Source organism: Acipenser ruthenus, chromosome 3 (assembly GCF_902713425.1).
Source record: "Acipenser ruthenus chromosome 3, fAciRut3.2 maternal haplotype, whole genome shotgun sequence".
Lineage (NCBI taxonomy): Eukaryota > Metazoa > Chordata > Actinopteri > Acipenseriformes > Acipenseridae > Acipenser > Acipenser ruthenus.
In genome coordinates this window covers 67,303,784-67,324,162 of record NC_081191.1, presented here as the reverse complement: position 1 = coordinate 67,324,162, position 20,379 = coordinate 67,303,784, and the positions used below count along the sequence as shown (strand labels likewise).

General features: G+C 38.0%; 1 protein-coding gene across 2 annotated transcripts in view; it reads left to right on the top strand.

The window, feature by feature from the left end:
• Window positions 1-19,305, top strand: part of LOC117394740 (M-protein, striated muscle-like) — a 48,302-nt gene extending 28,997 nt beyond the window's left edge. For both annotated transcript variants that reach the window (XM_059015264.1, XM_033993248.3), the window contains exons 18-37: window positions 2,784-2,980; window positions 4,845-4,971; window positions 5,204-5,388; window positions 5,647-5,761; window positions 6,624-6,780; window positions 6,928-7,034; window positions 7,470-7,514; window positions 7,999-8,135; window positions 8,583-8,727; window positions 9,031-9,090; window positions 9,725-9,792; window positions 12,402-12,515; window positions 13,270-13,357; window positions 13,874-13,912; window positions 14,019-14,124; window positions 14,453-14,616; window positions 14,831-14,867; window positions 16,456-16,478; window positions 16,687-16,742; window positions 18,048-19,305. In XM_059015264.1, the coding sequence (XP_058871247.1) occupies window positions 2,784-2,980; window positions 4,845-4,971; window positions 5,204-5,388; window positions 5,647-5,761; window positions 6,624-6,780; window positions 6,928-7,034; window positions 7,470-7,514; window positions 7,999-8,135; window positions 8,583-8,727; window positions 9,031-9,090; window positions 9,725-9,792; window positions 12,402-12,515; window positions 13,270-13,357; window positions 13,874-13,912; window positions 14,019-14,124; window positions 14,453-14,616; window positions 14,831-14,867; window positions 16,456-16,478; window positions 16,687-16,742; window positions 18,048-18,338 (2,261 nt within the window). In that variant the 3' untranslated portion in view covers window positions 18,339-19,305. The remainder of the gene's footprint in view (window positions 1-2,783; window positions 2,981-4,844; window positions 4,972-5,203; window positions 5,389-5,646; window positions 5,762-6,623; window positions 6,781-6,927; window positions 7,035-7,469; window positions 7,515-7,998; window positions 8,136-8,582; window positions 8,728-9,030; window positions 9,091-9,724; window positions 9,793-12,401; window positions 12,516-13,269; window positions 13,358-13,873; window positions 13,913-14,018; window positions 14,125-14,452; window positions 14,617-14,830; window positions 14,868-16,455; window positions 16,479-16,686; window positions 16,743-18,047) is intronic.
• Window positions 19,306-20,379: the final 1,074 nt, after the last annotated feature.

Genomic DNA, 20,379 nt, shown 5'->3' with positions numbered 1-20,379 from the left:
GTTCAGTATAAGAAGGGTCCATTGAAAGAGATGGGATTGTCTGTATCTCTGTGTAAAACTGTGCCCATGGGAATATAGTATTAATCCTGTCCTATGTTAGTATGGTAATTAAAGAGTAGCTTGGTATGGGTATGAAATATCACAGTTACCTTAATTCATTTAGTTGTCTTCTTGCTTCAGTCACAAGTAACTCACAAGTAAAAAGCACATGTGGCCTCAATAGAGCTCTCAAGAATCTCTCCTAACGAAATACCATTAACCGGTCCTCCGATACACTCTTATCCTATTGGGCAGAAGCAGTATATTATAGAACAGTGGTTCGCAAACTCATTTTTTTGGTGGCCTCAAATGCAGCCACACTGTAAATGTTTCCTAAAACATATGAAAAATAAAGAAAATATAGACATATGCACTTTTTCATTTATTTCTATAATAAAGCCAGTGTTTCTCTTTTAAAAAATACAGCAGTCCCTCTCAACTTTTCCAGGCCCTTCTAATAAAAAGCTAGAGACAATAATCTTGTATTTTGCTAGATTTATTTTTGTATTGCTCTGACAACAGGTCAAACTTAATAGGTTAATAGATCATATACATTTATATAAGTTAATATAATGCCTAAGCTAAAGTACATTAACGTACTGAAGTTAAATAAATACAAAAACTTGTTTCACTTTCCTGTTCCAATCACATGCTGCACAATTCCAAGCTAAATTTAAGAAAAGTATAACGATTTATATGATATTGTACTATATTTGTAATATATGGTGGATACAGATGTGCAGCAATGTTTGTTACAATATTCAGATTGTTTCTCCACACTAAAGAAAATAATATTACTCCATGTTTTCATGTCACACTAAAGTCTTCTCTCGTTGATCAAACAATAACCACTGACACAAAGCGAAATGGGCAAAGATTTGTGATGCATGCTAAAATGAAATCTGATCAGAAAGAAGCTTGGCCAATCAACAGGCAGTGATTATACTGACGTTAATGCTGGCCAAGAAAAGCTAGAAACAGAAGCATAATGAGGAATTAGAATGCAAGCAGCATGAACTGTCCTGAATGAAAGCTAGATAGCGGTGCTGATTAAGATAAAGATTGATTAATAGAGGAGTTGCATAGAACACAAATCTGGTATTTCTTATGTCCACTGTACAGGTTAATGGTTATTCTCTGCTGTATCAGATGAGAGAAGACATGTGAGATCTCTATAGAGGCAACAGGGGATTTTAACCTCTGAATCTAAAACGTGAATTTAAAAAAGAAGAATACATTAGTCAAGATAAGTGACATCTTTCATGTCCCAAGTTGCTCTTTAATGTGTGGTAGTACAGTACTAGGTGCTGCAGCAGGAAGGCTAATCTCAAAGCCACATATAACATATGGGCAGCAATAGTGCATAGCCACTCCAGTGTGCCCAAACCATAAACATGTTCAATAACCCTCCACCTCATTCACCTCCACTCACTCACACTCACGGCTCCATGGCCTTTCTAAACCTAAATTATGACAAGGTCTTATGAATTTCTCTGGCCTGACCTAGCCTGAGCAGCATATAATGCCTACCCACAGCTGAGACTACCAGACACGTGTAGTTTTTAAGCTGGTTAGAAATGTCAATAGCTGGAAATTTAAAATTCCTATCACCCTCCTATCACCTTAATTCCGACATTAATTTGTTCTGGTTATTGTGATTTCTCATCAAATCATAGCATACAGCTATGCCAGAAGTGTTATCAGACTTTAATGACAAAAGAAAATACAGCGTTGCCACAACTCCTAAACTACAGTATTTGTGTTGCATGTGTTTTGAGACAATAACAAATACTCACTGTGCTACTTTAGCTTGAGTTTTTAGTAATTAATGTAATCTCTCAACAGTAGAACTGTGCATGCAAGTTTGTTCACTGTTAATATTACAAGTCTAAAGATGACAACTCTTTAATTGAATTTCAATAAGCAGCTGCAATGTAAGTTCTGTATATGGTGCATGAAAAACACTCAATTGGAAAGATCATGTGTTTCAGCATGTAGAAGAGGCTGTATTGCAGATTGTAGGTGTGGTGCTCTTTGGTCGCTGGTCTGCATGTGGTAAATATTAAAACAGGATTCCAGGTGGGAAAGCAGTAAACTGAGTATTGCTTCCAGGCAGTAAAGTAAGTGTAAATTGTTGAGACAGGAGAGATTAGCAGGAAAGTTTCTTTGTGGAAGGTAAGTGTTGATATTGGACAGCATGATAAATAGAGGGTGCAATGGCAGGCAGCATCCACGTGCTGCTCAGTCCTTTAAATATGAACTTATTATATAAATAGCTTTTCTTCATGTTTGAAATCTTTCATAATATACAGTGGCGTATCTGCCACCATTTTTTTTGACTTATTGGTTCATTCAACAAAAAAATGCATTTAACAATATAAATTTGCAGCAGTTTCTTTAAAGGGGTTACTGGTTAAAAAGTCTGTGATTTTTCAATTTAAAAACAAAAAAGCATTGCATCTCTATGTTAAATACTAAGACCTTGCTCTGGTTCCAGGGCAGGTTACTGTGGTACTGTAGTATTAACTCACTGTGGCACTTATGCACAGCCAATTCAGGGCACTTCCCAACACTGGTTATTAAGCACATCCATGTGGTCAATATGAGATTTTAAACACTTAACAAAAATGATGTTGTTTTTTTATGTATAGTTATTTGCTATATAATGTTTGTATATTTCAACCCCCCCCCCCCCCCCCCCCGTGTTTTACACCCTGACCTTTACTATCTGCCAATTGAAACAGCTTCCCCTGCCCCACCCTATGGAATCAGTGTTCTTGAAAGCGTTCACGACTCCATGGTGCTTGGATGGAAACAGCCCAAATTCATTGGCGGGGCTGAGATTACTGGGTACTTTGTGGACTACCGTGAAGTGATCGATGGCGTAGTGGGGAAGTGGCACGAGGCCCACATAAAGCCTGTCAGCGAAAGGGCATACAGGGTAGGTTGCCTATTTCAATCAAATCAATCAATCAAATTTATTTGATATAGCGCCTTTCATGCTGAAGCATCACAAAGCGCTGCACAGTGAAAACAAGTATACAATATAAAAATAAAACATCAATACTAAAACATTAAAAATAAGTACTTAAAAAAACTAAAACTTAATAATAATTTAATTCACAATATAACAATATAACAGCATGTAAACAGTCTAATACACAAAACACTCAAATAGGCCATCCCAGTCTACAGATAGGCCTTTGTGTAAAAATGCGTATTACGTTTAGATGTAAATGTATTTAATGAATCAGCATTACGAATTTCGAAAGGGATAGTATTCCACAACGAGGGTGCATAATGACTAAAGGCTCGTCCACCAAGAGAACTACCGTTAACCACTGTAGACACCAGAAGTCCAGCACCTGCTGATCTCAGCTGGCATCCAGGGACATAGAGGTATAAGCATGTGTGGCAAAGTGGTTTGCAGTGTGCAGGTGTAGAGCTGATGTGATTATGAAACAGAAGACAGACAACAAAGTTCACGATCCAAACAGACGTTTATTTTTTTGTAATCCCGGTTTTCTGGTGACTGCAAAAAAATAATCCCAGGCAATACACAGCAATGTGTATTGCACTGTTCCAAACAACGGGTTACGGGTTACAGGTTTCAAGTGGTGAAATACAATTTATTAGTGTACAGTGGTGAAGTGTTGTCTGGGTTGGTGCTGGTCTTAAGCGACAGCTCCCGGTATGTGTTAGCTGTCTAATAAGAACAAACGAGTACAATTAGACACGACAAAACAAACAAACACTAAACACTCACGGTTATGTTATTATTCTCCTTCATGGGTTCTCGCAAACATTACAAAGGAACAGATTGCTTCTTTTGTACCGTCGGTCACGTCCCCTTGGTTATTGAGTGCAACCGTTTCTCCTCCAATCCGCGGTTGCCACATCGCTTCCCTTCTGGGGCGATGACTTGGTGTACCGTGGCTTCTCTCACAGCATGTCATGTAAGTAGGGCCATTTCCAGAAACAGCCCTAAATGTCATTAACAATATTTTGAAGATGACTCTATTTTACTGGAAACCAATGTAGCCATTCAAGAACTGGTGTAATGTGTTCAGATCTTTTTGTTCCTGTCAGAATACGTGCTGCTGCATTCTATACATGCTGTAAGCGATTGATAAGCTTACAGGGCAGACCAGCCAGGAGGGCATACAATAGTCCAAATGGGAGGAAACAAACACATTAATTACAATTTCAGCATCAGATTCAGCAAGATACGAACAGACTTGAGCAATGTTCCGCAGATGGTAATAAGCAGACTTAACTAGAGACATGAGGCTGGAAGCTGGCGGTGGAATGCAACGAAACTAGTTTGTGAATCCAAGACTTTTCTCCGTTCATGAAGAGCTGATAGGGGGACTGCTTAGGGTCAGTAATGATGGAGTTTTGTTTAGTATTGTTTTAGAGCCAATCAATAGCAATTCATTTTTAGTTTCAGCTGCAAAAAACTTTCAGATTTCCTTTTTTCCTATTCCCTGCCTGTGTTCTAAAGACAACAACAAATTTAAGTAATTTGAAACATTAAGGCAGGGAGAGGGGGGTTAATTCCATACTTTCCTAATAACAACATATTTGCTCTTTCTGTCTATTTTGTTGTTTTCTTAAAAGGATGAGTGTATAGAAGGCATTATTATGGACTTTAGCTGTGGAAAGGGTACAGCAAAATGAATGGATGAATTGATATATTACTGCTGTAGCTAGAAAACCTATTATTAGTAGACTCATAATTAGAACTAGGGTTGATATGGTTCTGGAAGTTAAGTTTTAAACCAAGTTGTATTTTTTTTCTGCAGGTAAATGACCTAAAGGAGAGCATGACCTACCAGTTCCAGGTTCGTGCTGCTAACATAGCTGGGGTTGGAATACCATCCCTTCCAAGCACACCCTTCAAGTGTGAGGAATGGACCATTGCAGTGCCAGGTGAGAGTCAAATGTACAGTTGTAGGTGTTTTTTTTTAATGAGCAGTGAATGAAATTATGAGTTGTTTACAGTAACATACTGTATATGTGATAGGAATAACTGCACAAATCCATAATGAATTCCAAGTATAGGAATAACCTTCACAAATTCGCTGAACCTTATACAGAGGTGTGGCCAAGCGCTCCAGTTGCTATTTTAAGTGAGGGCTTACACATTGCTGTCTTTGCACAGGACCTCCTTATGACCTCAGGTGCACTGAAGTGAGGAAAAACTCTCTGGTGCTGCTCTGGAATCCCCCTGTATATACTGGCCGCAGCGAGGTCAATGGGTTCTACATAGACATCAAAGAGGCAGAGGCGGATGAAGGTCAATGGAGGTCTGTCAATGAGAAGGCAACACAAAAGAAATACATGAAGGTGAGGGGAGCAAAACATTTATTGTATGGGGGATTCATATTCCACAGCATTGCTTGAAATGGAAGCCAACATAAAACAAATCATTTTGTTATTGAAACTTTTATCTCAATCAACTCTTGGATGCCCTTGCCTGTAATCCTGCTGTCCTTTTCTTCTTCTCTTTTATCACAGTTACAAAATAATTACATGTGCAATTACATGACTGTTAATACCACTAAAAAGTAAAGTGTTACCTTCTAAATCCTTTTTTGTGAACAGATTAAAGACCTGAAGGAAGGCGATACCTATGTCTTCCGTGTGCGAGCACAGAACAGAGCTGGAGTTGGAAAACCCTCAGACGAGACAGAGCCTGTCCTTGCTGAGACTCGCCCAGGTGTGTAACTTAGTCCAGGTTAACTGCTCTTGAAAGTCGTTATATACAAGGTATACAGTATTCTGTCTATCTACAGGGAGAAAATGGCGTATGTAAAGGATACTCTTTGGCCCGTCTACACTTGTGAAGTTCGTTCCTTATTTTGCTTCTTGTGTTTTCTTTATTTGTACTATTACATACAAACCTACTATCTCCCCTGTATACCCTCTCTAGTTTATTTTAGCTTTCCCTTAATTTAGGTGGTATATACAATACAATATATTTACAAATGTAATTACATTGTAGATGCACTAAGCCTAGCTACATGTGTAATTACAATGTGATTAATACTACCTGAAATAATGTTATACATTTTCAAGGCACTTTTGTAGTTTACCATTTGCTTGCAAATACTTTCCTGTGCTGTAACTATGCTTTATTAAACTTTGTTAGGTTTTTTTAAGGTGGTATACTTTAATATACTTACTGTAACCAACAATTGAACTACGTTAGGGAATGTTCGCTCACCTGTATAGCAGTTACTAAATTGGAGGTTACATAATCTCAATTCAGATTTCAGAGCTTCATTGCGTCATAAGTCATAAATTGCCAGCTCTGAAGTGATTCAGTTTGTTAATGACATTGCCTATTTAGGCTGCAGATAGAAGGTGATGAAGTGGTCAGGTTACAGGAGATATAAATAGAGCAGCTTGGGCAGATAGAGAGTCAAACAAGTAGAGACTCAGAGAAACTGGGTGTGTAGAACAATGCTAAGACCCCATGCTTTCCAGGGGCACAGGGATGTAAAGTGTAGCTGTATATGTATAGTATTATAGTGAAATGAACCTGACAGGGTAATGAAAACCCTTCCATTTTTCTTCAGGAACCAAGGAGGTGGTTGTGGATGTTGACGATGATGGTGTGATTTCATTGATCTATGAGTGCTCTGAGATGACTGCAGATTCTAAATTTGACTGGTCGAAGAATTACGAAGATGTCTCTGATTCGTCTCGTCTTGCTATGGAGACCAAAGGTGGCAGGTAAATCATACCTCTTCAGTTCATTTGTAGTCAACAAGGAGCTGTTGCTGTTATCTATGAACTGCTGATCTAAGTAAATAATGCTAATGCGATTTAAGAAAATGAACGTAAAAAACTGTATTTGTATCTTCACCCTTGTTTCCTTAGGTCAAGAGTGGTCTTCAAGGACCCAGCAATTGAAGATTTGGGCATTTACTCATGTGTTGTCACTGAAACAGAGGGAGTATCTGCTAGCTATACCTTAGATGAAGACGGTAAGTGTTTTACTGTAACAAAACTGGTTATATTTGATGGGTAATTTCAGTTTTGAAAGGTTGTCTTGTAGCTGTATTTTACAGAAAATGTAACTTATTCGTTAAATATGTATAACATGTTAACTGTTATGAATACTATTTATTTTTCCTTCAGAAAATGAATCTAGAGCTGACTAGTACAAACAAAAGGAAAGTTCTCTTTGTGCTTGTGTGTGGCGTCCTTTGGCTCATTATGAGAGACCATCACCACCAGGGAGACAGGAGCACCATCAGCATCTAATAGGGAGCTCATTTTATGTTTTGATAGTCATGAGTTTCACAACAGTGTTTCTTTTGAACCTTGCCTATATTAAATGTAGGTTTATAGGTCTATAAGTTAGTAAGCAAATCAGAGTTGAACAAAATGACTAATTGTTGTCTTGTCTCTTCACACAGAGCTGAAACGTCTGCTACAAATCAGCCACGATCATAAATTCCCCAGTAAGTAAAAAAAAAAAAAGAGGAGCTTTTTTATTAATGTATGGCCAAAACTACATTATTTGGGATACAAAAAATGTTGTATCAAAAAGTCTTACAATATTGTAGTTTATAAGTTGAAAACATTACTGTTTCTGGAACCAACATATCAGACTATAATGTATCAGATACATTATAAAATGGTTGCTAAAATGCCAGTGGCATTTTGTCATTGTACTCAGCCAACCAGATCTGGCACAAGTTAATCTATACATATTGTTAAACTTAAGTGATTTTTTAGTGTAATCACAGTATGTGATGTATTTGACATCAGGTTGGTGTACAACTACTGTACGCAAGAGGGGATTTATTTAGAATACGTCTCCCCACAATACCTTGCTCTATAGTGTAAACAGTGTAAACAGTGTTTTGACTAACAACCAAATAATATATAACTAACCAAAACTGGGAAACAGCACTAAGCCATTTCCTTTCCTTTTTTTTCTAGTCGTCCCTCTCAAATCAGATCTGGCTGTTGAACTGCTGGAGAAGGGACGCGTTCGCTTCTGGCTGCAAGCAGAAAAGCTCTCTGCCAATGCTGTAACTAACTTTGTCTTTAATGATACAGAGGTGATCCATGGAGAGGTACGTCCTTTTTTATTATTATTTACCCAATTTATTTTATAGTTCTGTACACTGTTTCACAGCTTTTACATTAGTTCTGTCATACTTGTACAGCTCTTACATTAGTTTAGTCATACTTGTACTTGCTAGAACCAGAGTCATTGTATTTATCTTGCTCTTAATTGTATTATTACTTGTACTGTGTAAGTCACCCTGGATAAGGGCGTCTGCTAAGAAATAAATAAATAAATAAATAGTTCAAAAGTGTTAAATTTGCACTGTAACATAATCTTAATATAATCTTATAAACCTGGGGTTATTTCACTCATCAGGATAACTGTCAACAACCCTTCTGGGTTATTCAGCCATCCTCATCAACAGAACGTTCAAGAGGTGTCCTATATATACTCTATATAGCCAGACTGGTTATTGTGAGTAGTAAAAATAGTTGTTGATTTTGTTTTACAGAAATATAAAATGAGTGTTGACAAAAACACTGGTATTATTGAAATGATAATGGAAAAATTGGAAGATGAAGATGAAGGCACTTTCACCTTCCAGCTAAAGGATGGGAAAGCAGTCAATCAGTCCAGCTTGGTTCTGATTGGGGATGGTAAGGCATTGGAATAAAAGATCAGGCACCTTCAAAACAATCATACTAACAACTGTTGTTTTATTACATGCTTTTAAAAGGTACAGTTAGTGGTCACACACTGATAAGTATAGTTGTAATGACTTTATGTCAAAGCAATTTTGTTAATGAAGAAAGCTTGTTGTTGCATATTCTAAGCATATTTGCAAAAAAATGTTCATGTGACAATATTCTAGTGGAGATGTATTATACACTCCTCAGCATGTATACGGTAATATGATTCAATGCAGTTGTTGGGAGTAAATCATTTTTTTCTATTTGCAGTGTTCAAGAAGCTACAGAAGGAATCAGAATTCCAGAGGCAAGAATGGTTCAGAAAACAAGGTAACCACAAACAAGATGCTATGCAAACAGCTTGGAACATTCGAGCAATCTTGAGTTGTTGTTAGCAGCATTGCATAGATGTGTCATTGTTATTTTAGTGTGAACGTACAGTGGTCACCGGTTTCTTGTAATTTAATTACATTTGTTTTACAGTTTTTTGTCATTGTATAAGTGTGATAACACACTGCAGATAATCATATCTGTGTGACACTACACTACACGTACATTTATTTTGCCTTTGTTATGATACATGGGTGGTGTTCCACCATTAGGCATTACTCCTTATCTAAAAAATACCACACATTTCAGCAATATTTGTAGTCTCTTCTTCAGGATTGAGGAGAGTTGGCAAGGTTATAAGGCATCTCACTTGGTGTCTCTTGGCACCATTGACTATTTTTCCCTATGGACAAATAGCAGGCAAATTGCCTCTTCCATAGTATTGTGTATTACATGGGCAATTTCTCCACAGTAACATTAAAGTTACAAAATAGATATATTAGAAAAAATGAAAAAAGTCCACCCCTTGTCATTATATACTGTTTTAACATTTTGAAAAATAGAAAAAAATAAGTTCTTCATTCAGTTATTAATATGAATATAAATCATTCTGTTTAATTCCATTTTTATACAGGTCCTCACTTTGTGGAGTATCTTGGATGGGAGGTTACTCCAGAATGTGATGTTCTGCTGAAATGCAAGGCAAGAAAATAAATCAATTATTATAGACAGTTTATGGTTGTGTAGTTCTCCTTTAATTTAATTAAGATTAATTGAATGTTTGTGACTGAACATTGTAATAGCTAAAGAGAATTAAGAGGATTTCATTTTATTTTGTTTTTTTATGTTTGTAATGTTATATATTTGGCTTTCATCTACTAAAAATCTTTTTAACTACAAGTAATGTATTCTGTCACCCATAAACAACATTGCGTAGGGCAAAAGTCCATTCTGGTTGTGCTTCAAAATGACAGCCTAATACAAACCATAGAGGCTGGATTAAATTATGTTTTTAAAAATAAACATACAGTAAGATTATTCTGTTTTGTTGTTTAATCAACTGGCCCATTGCCTCTATTCGTACAATATATTGGACAGTATATTGTTAGTTTATTATCATAACCCTGGTTCTCTGAAATAGAAATGTAACCATTACCGTACGGGTATTTACCTTCTAAAGACCCAAAACCTGAATAAGATATACCAAAACTGCTCAACGAGCCTGTGGTGCAGACATGCCCGACCCCAGAAGGCACAAAAGTACTGTGCTCACAGATCTCAGCATCATTTTTCCTTCAAGCCTGCTGCAATCATGGATGCAGCGACCTTGAAGGTTATTGGTTACATTTCTATTTCAGGGAACCAGGGTTATAATAATAGCATAACGTTCCCTTTCAAGTACGAAATGTAACCATTACCCTATGGATGAGTGTACAATGAGGGCAATATTGCAGAACGGCTAGAATGCTACACAGCTAAGCCGAGAGGCTGCCTTGCGTGTTACCATACGGAACCCTAGTAACAATAGCTAGGGCGAAAAAACTGAGGGAGAAACTCACCTCTATGCCTGTGTTGTAAGGGTCGACTGGGAAGCCACTCATAACACTCTAGTTCAAAAGCTAAGGTTTTGAGGATCCATGACATTCAGCCTGCAGAACCTAGTGAAGGTATGGGGAGTAGCCCACACCGCTGCATTGCATATGTCCTTGACAGATGCACCCTGGAATAAAGCCCACGAAGTTGCCATGCCCCTGGTGGAATGGGCAGTGAGCTTTTCTGGAGGGGGCAAGTTGACCAGCTCATAGACAGTCCTGACTGTGTCTGCTATCCACATGGACAGCCGCTGCTTGGACAGGGTTTGTCCATGGGACTTAGCCCCATAGCAGACAAAACATTGTTTGGACTGCCTCCAACTTTTCATCCTGTCAAAGTAGTACGCTAGGGCCCCCCACTGGGCAGAGCATATTGTGCATATTACGTCATTCTCTGGCAGACTGGAAAGGAGGTGGATGGAAAGCCACAGACTGGTTGACATGGAATGCCAAGATCGTCTTCGGCAAAAAGGAAGGATTGGTACGGAGTGCAACCTTTGTCCTGGCCTCTGTAAAAATTAAGCAGGCTTTAGCTATGGAGACAGCCTGCATCTCACTCACTGGCTTTGCGGAGATGATTGCAAGCAAGAAAGCTGCTTTGAGCGATACAAATTTCAGCTCAGCTATGTCCTTCATAGGTGGCAGAAGCCGCTGAGCCCCTTTCAGAAATTGTCGACCTGTCTCATGGCAGTTATACTGCAATTTTTGCAGCACTTTGTTGACGAGGGGAAATCCCTGCCTACATTAAAAGGTCTATCTGACAACCGTTTCGGCTTGCCATGTCAAAATTGACTCGGTCTCCCCAGGAGCTGAGCCGTGGGCCGGTTCCGAACATCACCTCTAGGTGCTGGGGCATAGGGTGCCAGTTTGCCGCTGGTTTACGCACCAGAGGTGGTAGCTTGGGAAGCATGCAAACCATCTCCTTCGTGGATTCCTGCATGTGGTGAGAGTGCTTCAGCATCTCGTCCACCGTGGGACCAAACGTATGCCCTGGTGTAATCTGGGCGTCTAACAGCGGTGCCTTTTACCAGTCAGACATGCGTGGCTGGGGAAGCCAAAGCTGTTTATGAGCAGCTACCAGTGCAGCCAAGTTCCTACCCACAGCCTTCCCATTGAATATGGACACATGAAGCAGGTTCTTGTTAACTAGGGGTAGCTCATCCAACTGTTGTGGTGAGGGCCTATGGTTCTCAGAAAGGGACCTCAGCAAATGGCACTGGTAGGCTACCAGGGTGCTATTATAATTGCCCAGCAAATGTACTGGCTGAATAGCACGCTTGAGGATCACCTCAGAGACCCGACACTGCCTGTTGGGGCAGGTAGCGTCCTTGGACAGGAGCACTAAATTAGGCGCCTGGACCAAGGCGGCAATAGAAGTCTTCACCGGCGGAAAATGGGCCAGGCCCAGCTTCTCCGCATCATGCACCCTATATAGGGCGTCCATTGACCAGGAAACGGCAGGAGCTGTAGCCGGGTCATCCCAGGAAGACTAGATTTCAAAAAGAAAATCCAGGTGCACTGGGGGGGACACGGGAGAGATGTCAGGCACATCATCGAAGATGGACTCCCCTTGTTTCGCCTTCTGTAGGCAAGGACACATTCCAAGACTAAGGAATGTCACTACATTACCAGTTCATATTCCTCTTGGAAGAGCAGGGCAAATGGCTCATGGTTTACACTCTGGAACCCTCATGATTTAAGATTCTCTTCTGCTCTCAGGTGGCGAATATTCTGAAGGAGACCACAATTATCTGGTACAAGGATGAGAGAGAGATAATGTTTGATGACAAGCACGACTTCAAGGAGGGGGTGTGCACTCTGCTGATTTCACAGGTAAACCAGCTATGTAGGGGATATAGTGGAGGTGGTGTTACATACTGTATGTACATATATACATATGTAGGTATGTCAAAATAATGCAAAAATGCTTATACAATTGTGATGAAACTTGGTGTTAATATTATTTAGCTAACATTATTTTGAGTATTAGATTCTGGGGATAGAGAGGGGTATCGGTATGTCACGCTTACATTTGTGTATGCATTTTGAGAACACATGATACTAATACCCCATTTGCTTACCCAATGACATCTGGGTCTTAAATACTTCTTATTAGCAGTCTATGATATTTTGTACAGACTGTTGATTTATGTCATTGTCATCAACTTTTTCGTCACACTCATAACTCTTTTTGAATTTACCGCCATAGCGGGACATGTATGCTACTCACATAATTGTTTAAAAAAATTTTTCATGCAAAACATGGCCCAAAAAAGGTCTTCCTTGCATGAGAATCTGAGTTTAGGCGGTAGACTGACATTTTGATTAATGATTAAGGATATGGATCAAGCTGTTTCCTCTTCAAGGGGCTTTCTCTCAAAGACCCTTCACGGTGTCAGAAGATTTAGAACAAAAGTAAATTGTGGCAATTATAATAGTGGACTCATTTAATCAATCAAGTGATACATTTAAAAGATAAGGGAAATTACTCTCAGGCATAAATTGGGTAGATTAAAATGTACTATCCTGCCAAGCTCTAAAACCATTCACTCCGATAATCTTGTTTTTATTTTACATTTTATTCAAGATTTCAAAGAAAGATGCTGGTATTTATGAAGTTATACTGAGGGATGACAGGGGAAAGGATAAGAGTTTGTTGAAATTGGTTGATCAAGGTAAGGACTTTTTCTTTATGATGAAATTAGATTATCTTGCATTCACCTTTTCTGCCTGATTAATATAAACTAAAAGCATTACTTGAATGGCTACAATGTTTTACGTTATCTCTATCCGCTGGTTTCTCAGACCCAATTACGTAATTTTATTTAATATAATATTGTATAATTATTATTTGAAATAATTTAGCAGGAAATAACAAAAATTATCCAGAAATAATATTTACAGTGCAGCACCAATGTAACACAAGTTGTATGTATTGAAATGATTATATCAGGAATATTGAGATTTACTGCACTTGCCATATAAAAAGGTGTTAAAAAGAGAGTAGACTTGTAACATAGAAACAACATGTTACAGGTTGTTCTGTATAGAAAACCCATTAGACTGAATTATCTGCATCAATACCCTGTAAACACTTAAGGTGTTTTGATTAGCTCTGTTTCTAATGGCAAAGCCACGAAAACAGCTTGTATGGTATTTATGAACAAAAAAATATTGATGCTGTTTTCCAGGTTTCACTGATTTAATGAATGATGTATTCAGAGTCATCGGTAAGTAGCAATGCAGTGCTATAAATGCATGATGGAATAAATTTTTCCAGATTCTGATAAACGAAACAAAACAAAACCTACAGTAGTCAATGTTTGTTCATTACAGCTGAGTCTGCCACAGAGCTGAAGATCCAGAGCACTGAAGATGGAATCAGACTGTATTCCTTTGTCAATTATTACACTGAGGAACTCCGTGTCAGCTGGCATCATAAGTACGGAGTTTACTTATTAATTGAAATGGTATAGAGGGTGGTGTAAGAGCTAGTAAAGAGATGCATCAACATTGCAGAGGTCTACAAGTAGAAAGAGCGAATAGATTAAAAGCTCTTTCAGATCACGTGGTTCCCAGGAGGAAGTTCACATTTAAGACAATTAAGGGTAATTACTCCTATTTAAAATGGACCATTTTTATCTTTATTAAGATATGAAATATTTGTAACTTCAAAAAATCAAAAATGTAAGTTTAAAAAGAGCGAAGAATAATGAAATTGTGTTTTAAAAATATATATATATATATATATTGTTTGTTTTTTTCTGCAGAGAATCAAAGATTTCTTACACAGACAGAGTTAAGTGTGGTGTCACTGGCGAGCAGCTGTGGTTACAGATTAATGAGCCCACTGAGAAAGATAAGGGCAAATACGCAATAGAAATCTTTGATGGTAAAGGTGGACTCCAGAAAGCAGTGGATGTGTCTGGACAAGGTGAGAATACTTTATGCCCACCCACCTCCTGCTGTTTAAAGTTAATGTTAAGTTATGTCAGAAAACCTTAAAATATTTTTAGTGAGTTTTCAAAATCTGAATACACCTTGCATCTATATAGTTAATGTAGTTCTAAAGGTTTACGATATAAAACTTTGTTTTCTTGTTTGTTTTCTTGTCTTTATTATAATAATATTTATCAATTTCATTGCAGCATATGATGAAGCTTATGCAGAATTCCAGAGGCTTAAGTAAGTGTGCAATCATTGTTAAACTATACCATTTCTCATGTTTAAACAATATGTGACTTTCTAATTGCATACATTTAGTTTCCACCGACAAAATGTAATGCAAAATTGAACAAAATCTAAATGCACTTAAGATGGCTGCTATTGATTTCTGGATGATAATACCTAGAGATATTGGCTTCATACTCGGAAAACATATTTATTCAGCAATTCCCCAAGTCAAGTTCAATTGTTGGTGTTGTACAAGAAAATGTAACTTTTCATTTTTTGCAAAGTTCAGAAACCATTTGAGGTAGTGATTTCAAATGACCAATGTCATATAAACCCTCCATGCTTGATGGGCTCCTAACAACGATATTGACCTCTGACCTCTGACCTAACATTGCTGCCAAGGCACATCTGCAAAGAGACAGTACACTTGGAGTTACTGTATTCATGTTTATCACACAGTTGCATTATTTTATTTTCTTACTTAAGTTGCATTACCTGTGATGTTCTCTCACATTGCTTTAAAGGGCACATAAGGACCTTTTTATTTTATTGTGTTTCATGTTCCCATGTGTTGCTACAACTGTTTACGTATGGTGTGTGTATTGTTTTAATTTGTTTTAAATTTTGATCACTTTTTTAAACTTTTACATTGCATTCCCTGTACCCGCATGGACCTCTCAGAACTACATTTCCCATCACCCTCCTGTTGTTTTTTTTTTTTTTGGGGGGGGGGGGGGGGGGGTTACTGCACAGTCTTGCACCAGGGCTGCAGACTCCGACCTTGATGAAGCTATGGCACTGGCCAAAAGGGAAAGGAAAACAAATTTCCACAAAGATGAAATTGACATGTTAGTTAGTGAAATGGAAAAAAAAACTCAGGAAATACTATTTAACAATTCGCACGGCCAAAAAACATTAAGAAAAAAAACATTGAAAGAAATAACTAACTAAATAAATTCACTGGGACCAGAATCTGTAACGGCAGTGCCTCACACAACACTGCCCATTACACTTTTTAAAAAGTCTGCTATATTATTCAAACATCTAGATGTACTACAATTGTGTGTGGTTTGTTCCCCCACTATTTTGAAGGTAAATGCACATTTTCAAATGATTACAACAAGTCACTCATACTTTTTAAGGCACCAGTTTTCATAGAATCAAGCAACCACCCAAACAAGAAAACATATGGAAACACTTAAGGCATATGATAGAGTTGTATATTGAAAACGGTCCAAAGTGGTCTCCAGGAAATGTCTCTGGAGAGTAGAGTAGTTACTATACACTTTGATGTATGACTTGCTTCCTGAAAAATGTTTGTTGGTTGAAAGGTCACATTTCTCTAAAACAATGCTGGTGTTCTGTTTACATCATCAGAAAGCTTCCTTAAATTCTGAAGATTTCAAACAAAGATTTTTTTTTTTTAAACAGAATTCCAAGGTTATAACCTCAAAGTAATCTGTAACTAACATACTGTTTAAAAAAAGCAGTGTTTCAAAGAAAGCTATTTTTTGCAAGTTTGTAATCATAAATATATTTTGTATACTATAACACATTTTTGTACCTGGTTATAACTTTGACCTTTTCCTTTTCCCCTCAGGCAAGCTGCAATTGCAGAAAGAAGTAAGTACATCTGTTAAACATTTCCGTTATTAATAGTTAATGCATTTAGAGTAATGTACCAACACACTGCATTAGTCACAGACTTAACTTAAAACATGCATGCTTTCATTATACAGCAACTCATTCACAATTCATAGCTGATAAGGACTTGTCTTACACAGCAAATTGTATTTCCTGAGTAGATTATTTATTTTGCCTTTCTTTTCAGACCGTGCTCGAGTGATTGGTGGTCTGCCTGATGTGGTCACAATCCAGGAGGGCAAGGTAAACGATAAGTGTCACAAACCAGTCTATTTTCTCTTCCTTTCAGGAGATTTGGGAACAGCAGAAGTTGGCATGCCTAATAACTTCCAGTGTCCCCAGTTTTATATTCTGTAGGAAGTAATATATATAGATCCTATTTATTTAAAACCCCCAAATCCCCTTCATAATTTCTTTATCCGTTATTGTGTAACTAAAGTAACTCATCTTGACAGTTCTAGGGCTTGTATACACTGTTAAGACAAGAAAAGAGTATGGGTTGTATCAATTAAACTATACTGATGCATTAACAATAGAAAATGTATTGATTCTGTCTCTAGAACAGGTTGCATTGAATATACTTGCACATCTGGTTTCATAGACCCTGATTAGCACTAATCTTAGTACCGGTAGCAAGCTTCTGTGAAACTGTAGCAGGGTAGCATTGTGGTCAAGGCTGGTCAGTGGCAGGAAAGCAAACCAGGAGATAGTTTAAGTGCTGATGTGCACATTTATTAAACACAAAACAAAGAACAAGACAGGAACAAATAAACAAAGACACAGTGGCCAGAATAAAAGATTAAAAAAATAAATAATATACACTTGTAGGCTGGGCATTCACAACACAATCTTCAAAAGGCTTTTTCTCTCCCTTATATACATGTGGCCATTCCCCAATTGGGGAATGGCCACACCTGTGATTGTTGGCAGGGATAGATTTAACCCCACCCCTGCCAACATTACATTTCCATCAGTATTTCCACCGGCAGGGCTTACACCAGCCACAGAAACCCATATAACAAAATACTACAGCAGTTCAAAAACACTATTTTTCTTATGATATAAATTACACTTGTTATGATAATTGAGGAGCATCTGTGCTTTTGTTTGGTTATTATGTCTATGTGCTGGGGAGGCCGCACTGTGGTTGATCCCCGGAGTCGGCATCGCAGCCGTTGTGTGTGCTGATGCGCTAGGGAGGCAATAAGCTGATCCCTGGAGCCAGCATTACACTTCAGCCATCAACACCAGACAGAAGGATATCTACATCATCATATGGAAGGAAGCGCAAATGGATGGAGACACAGATGGATCACATTAGTTTATTAGAAAGCTACGTCTTAGTTGGTGCTTATCTTGGCGAGAGCCGAGTTCAAATCAGCATGAAGTTTTAACATCTACTCTCGTGTAATGGAAATCATTTTACAGTTAAGATTTAAATCAAAAGGTAGTTTTTTTCTGTAAATTAAATTGTAGTTACATGTATAAACAGAACATCTGTAATGTGCTGCATCGTTAACATCCTTTTTTTTTTTTTTTTTTTTAAAGTCCCTTAACCTTACCTGCAACATCTGGGGTGACCCTGTTCCCGAGGTCACGTGGCTGAAGAATGAGCGTGAGATGGTGGGAGATGACCACTGCATCCTGAAATTTGAATCAGGAAAATTTGCCAGCTTCACTATTACCTCTGTCAGCTCGGCAGACTCCGGAAAATACGGCATTCTGGTGAAAAACAAGTATGGAACTGAGACTGGTGACTTCACTGTAAGTGTGTTCATACCAGATGATGAAGGGGAGAAAGCTGCTCCCGAGGCTAAGAAGGGAGACAAGAAAAAATAAAAGTCTAGAGAAAGAGTAGCGAGTAGTCAAGTATAATACAAAACATAATTGTGTGTACCTTTTGTTTTATTTGCTTTATGTTTTGACTCTGCGGGCTAAGAATCTGTGTTATCTAATGCTTTCACTCACCAGGGGCTGTTTTTTAAAACAAAAGCTTGTTGGTAGATGTATTGGACTACTGTGTAATGCACTTGCCTTCTTGCTTGTGCTTCAGAAAAACTGCCCCATGTCCCTTCAATACAGATGGTCTGAGAATGACAACTTATTCTTTAATCCGAATCCCATAGTTTGGTGCTTAGTACTTTTCTGTAAAATCTTGCATTAAAATTAGAAACCGTTAATGTGGTAGAAACACAAACTATAAATTGCTCTGAGGAAGGACTCTATGTTGAGTTTGGCCTTGCCCGACATTTCTTGTCAGGTAAAATTGTGCTTTTGAACCTTTTGTGGATGGTTAAAAATGGCAATTGATATCATCTCATTGATAAACGTTATTTCAACCCCGATCTTCCATTTACACCTGAAATCTGTTTTAATATTCAGTGGATTCACGGGCCTGATCATAAACATGCAGTGGGTTGTTGGGCCTGGCCATGCTTAGTTTGGTGTGACTAAAACACTGTTACAAGTCAAGGCAAGGAATTATTGTGCCTGCCGGGTATTCAGTTGAAGGTGAGTGAAAGTTTGAATGATTTCAAGGTGGAAGACAAACTATGTTTGTGCTGTAGTTTTAAATTTAAAAAGACTGTTAAGTTAAACATTTAATGAGTGAATTAGAAAGCTACAATATAGGCAATTTTAGTTCATGTAGAGTTGACGTTAACCAGTCATTATGTTGTATGTGTTACAGTTAATTTACAATCACCTCAACTCCGAAAAACATCACAATAATAACATTGCCACTGTATTAGGAGCCACCTTTAAATTGACTAATAAATGGTGCACATGTCCTTTATCGCTACCTCCATTTGGTTTACCTGTGTCTTTCTTCACTTTTATCACAGCTTGACACCTTTAACCTTCACAGTGCATTACACTTGGGTTTTAGCAACTACAGATTCACCCATTTTTTTCCCCAGATTCAGCTGAATGTCAAACTATTGCAATCTGGTTCCTTTTCTCCCTCCCTCCCACTCTTAATCTATCTAATCTTCTCTTCCAAGTTATTCCCCCTCCAACAGACACAGCTTTAGTTTTAAAATGCCTCCTTGGATTATATTATTTGCAGCCAAGAGCTTCTGACAAACTGTGCACACTGGGAACACATTAGCAAGCACACTAGCTCTTTAAAGAAAGGCCAATAAATCTGTTCAAAATCAATGCTTTTCGGGGGGTACTTGGATACATCAAATGATTGTTATTCTGGTACTGTTTGTGCTGGCACCATGTGGCTTTTGATTTAGATTCTATTCTAAATCAGAAAATGAAAGCACAGAGTTTTCACATTCACATCACCCTGAACAGTTTTAAAACATTTAAAGGGATGGTCTCATGTTCAAAGTTGTGTTGCCCCAAATGGAAAAGTATAATTCTATCATAGCAGTCTAGTGTCAGTCAGGGACATTATGCAGTTAGAGGAAAGGTCATTGGGCTGTTGTACGTTGGGGAATGTAAAGCAGCAGAACAGATTATTTCCAGATATCTTATGAAGTGTTTTGCGGATGGTATGTTGGCTGACTCATAGTACTTTACTAGGATCCACCCTGCAAAATGTTGTGTGCGTGCGTGAAGACCACATTTAACATGTCTGACTCAAGGTCTGACCATAATTACTTTCGTTTCCACATTTATTAGGATCTTCTAAAAGCTTAATCCACATTAACAACCTGATGGTTAAACAGAAATACAAGCCTTTACTGCAGTCAAATCTTTCAAATTCAGGAGACTTAATGCAGCTGTTTAATTCTGTGCCAATCTCCTCATATTAATTCCTTTGACCTATTTAACACCCTGGTGTGTGGCATGTTTATTTTCTAATTACTTGCAGCCCTTTTAAAACGGAAACCAGCTGGAAACATTTTGGCTTCCTACTTCTCTCAAG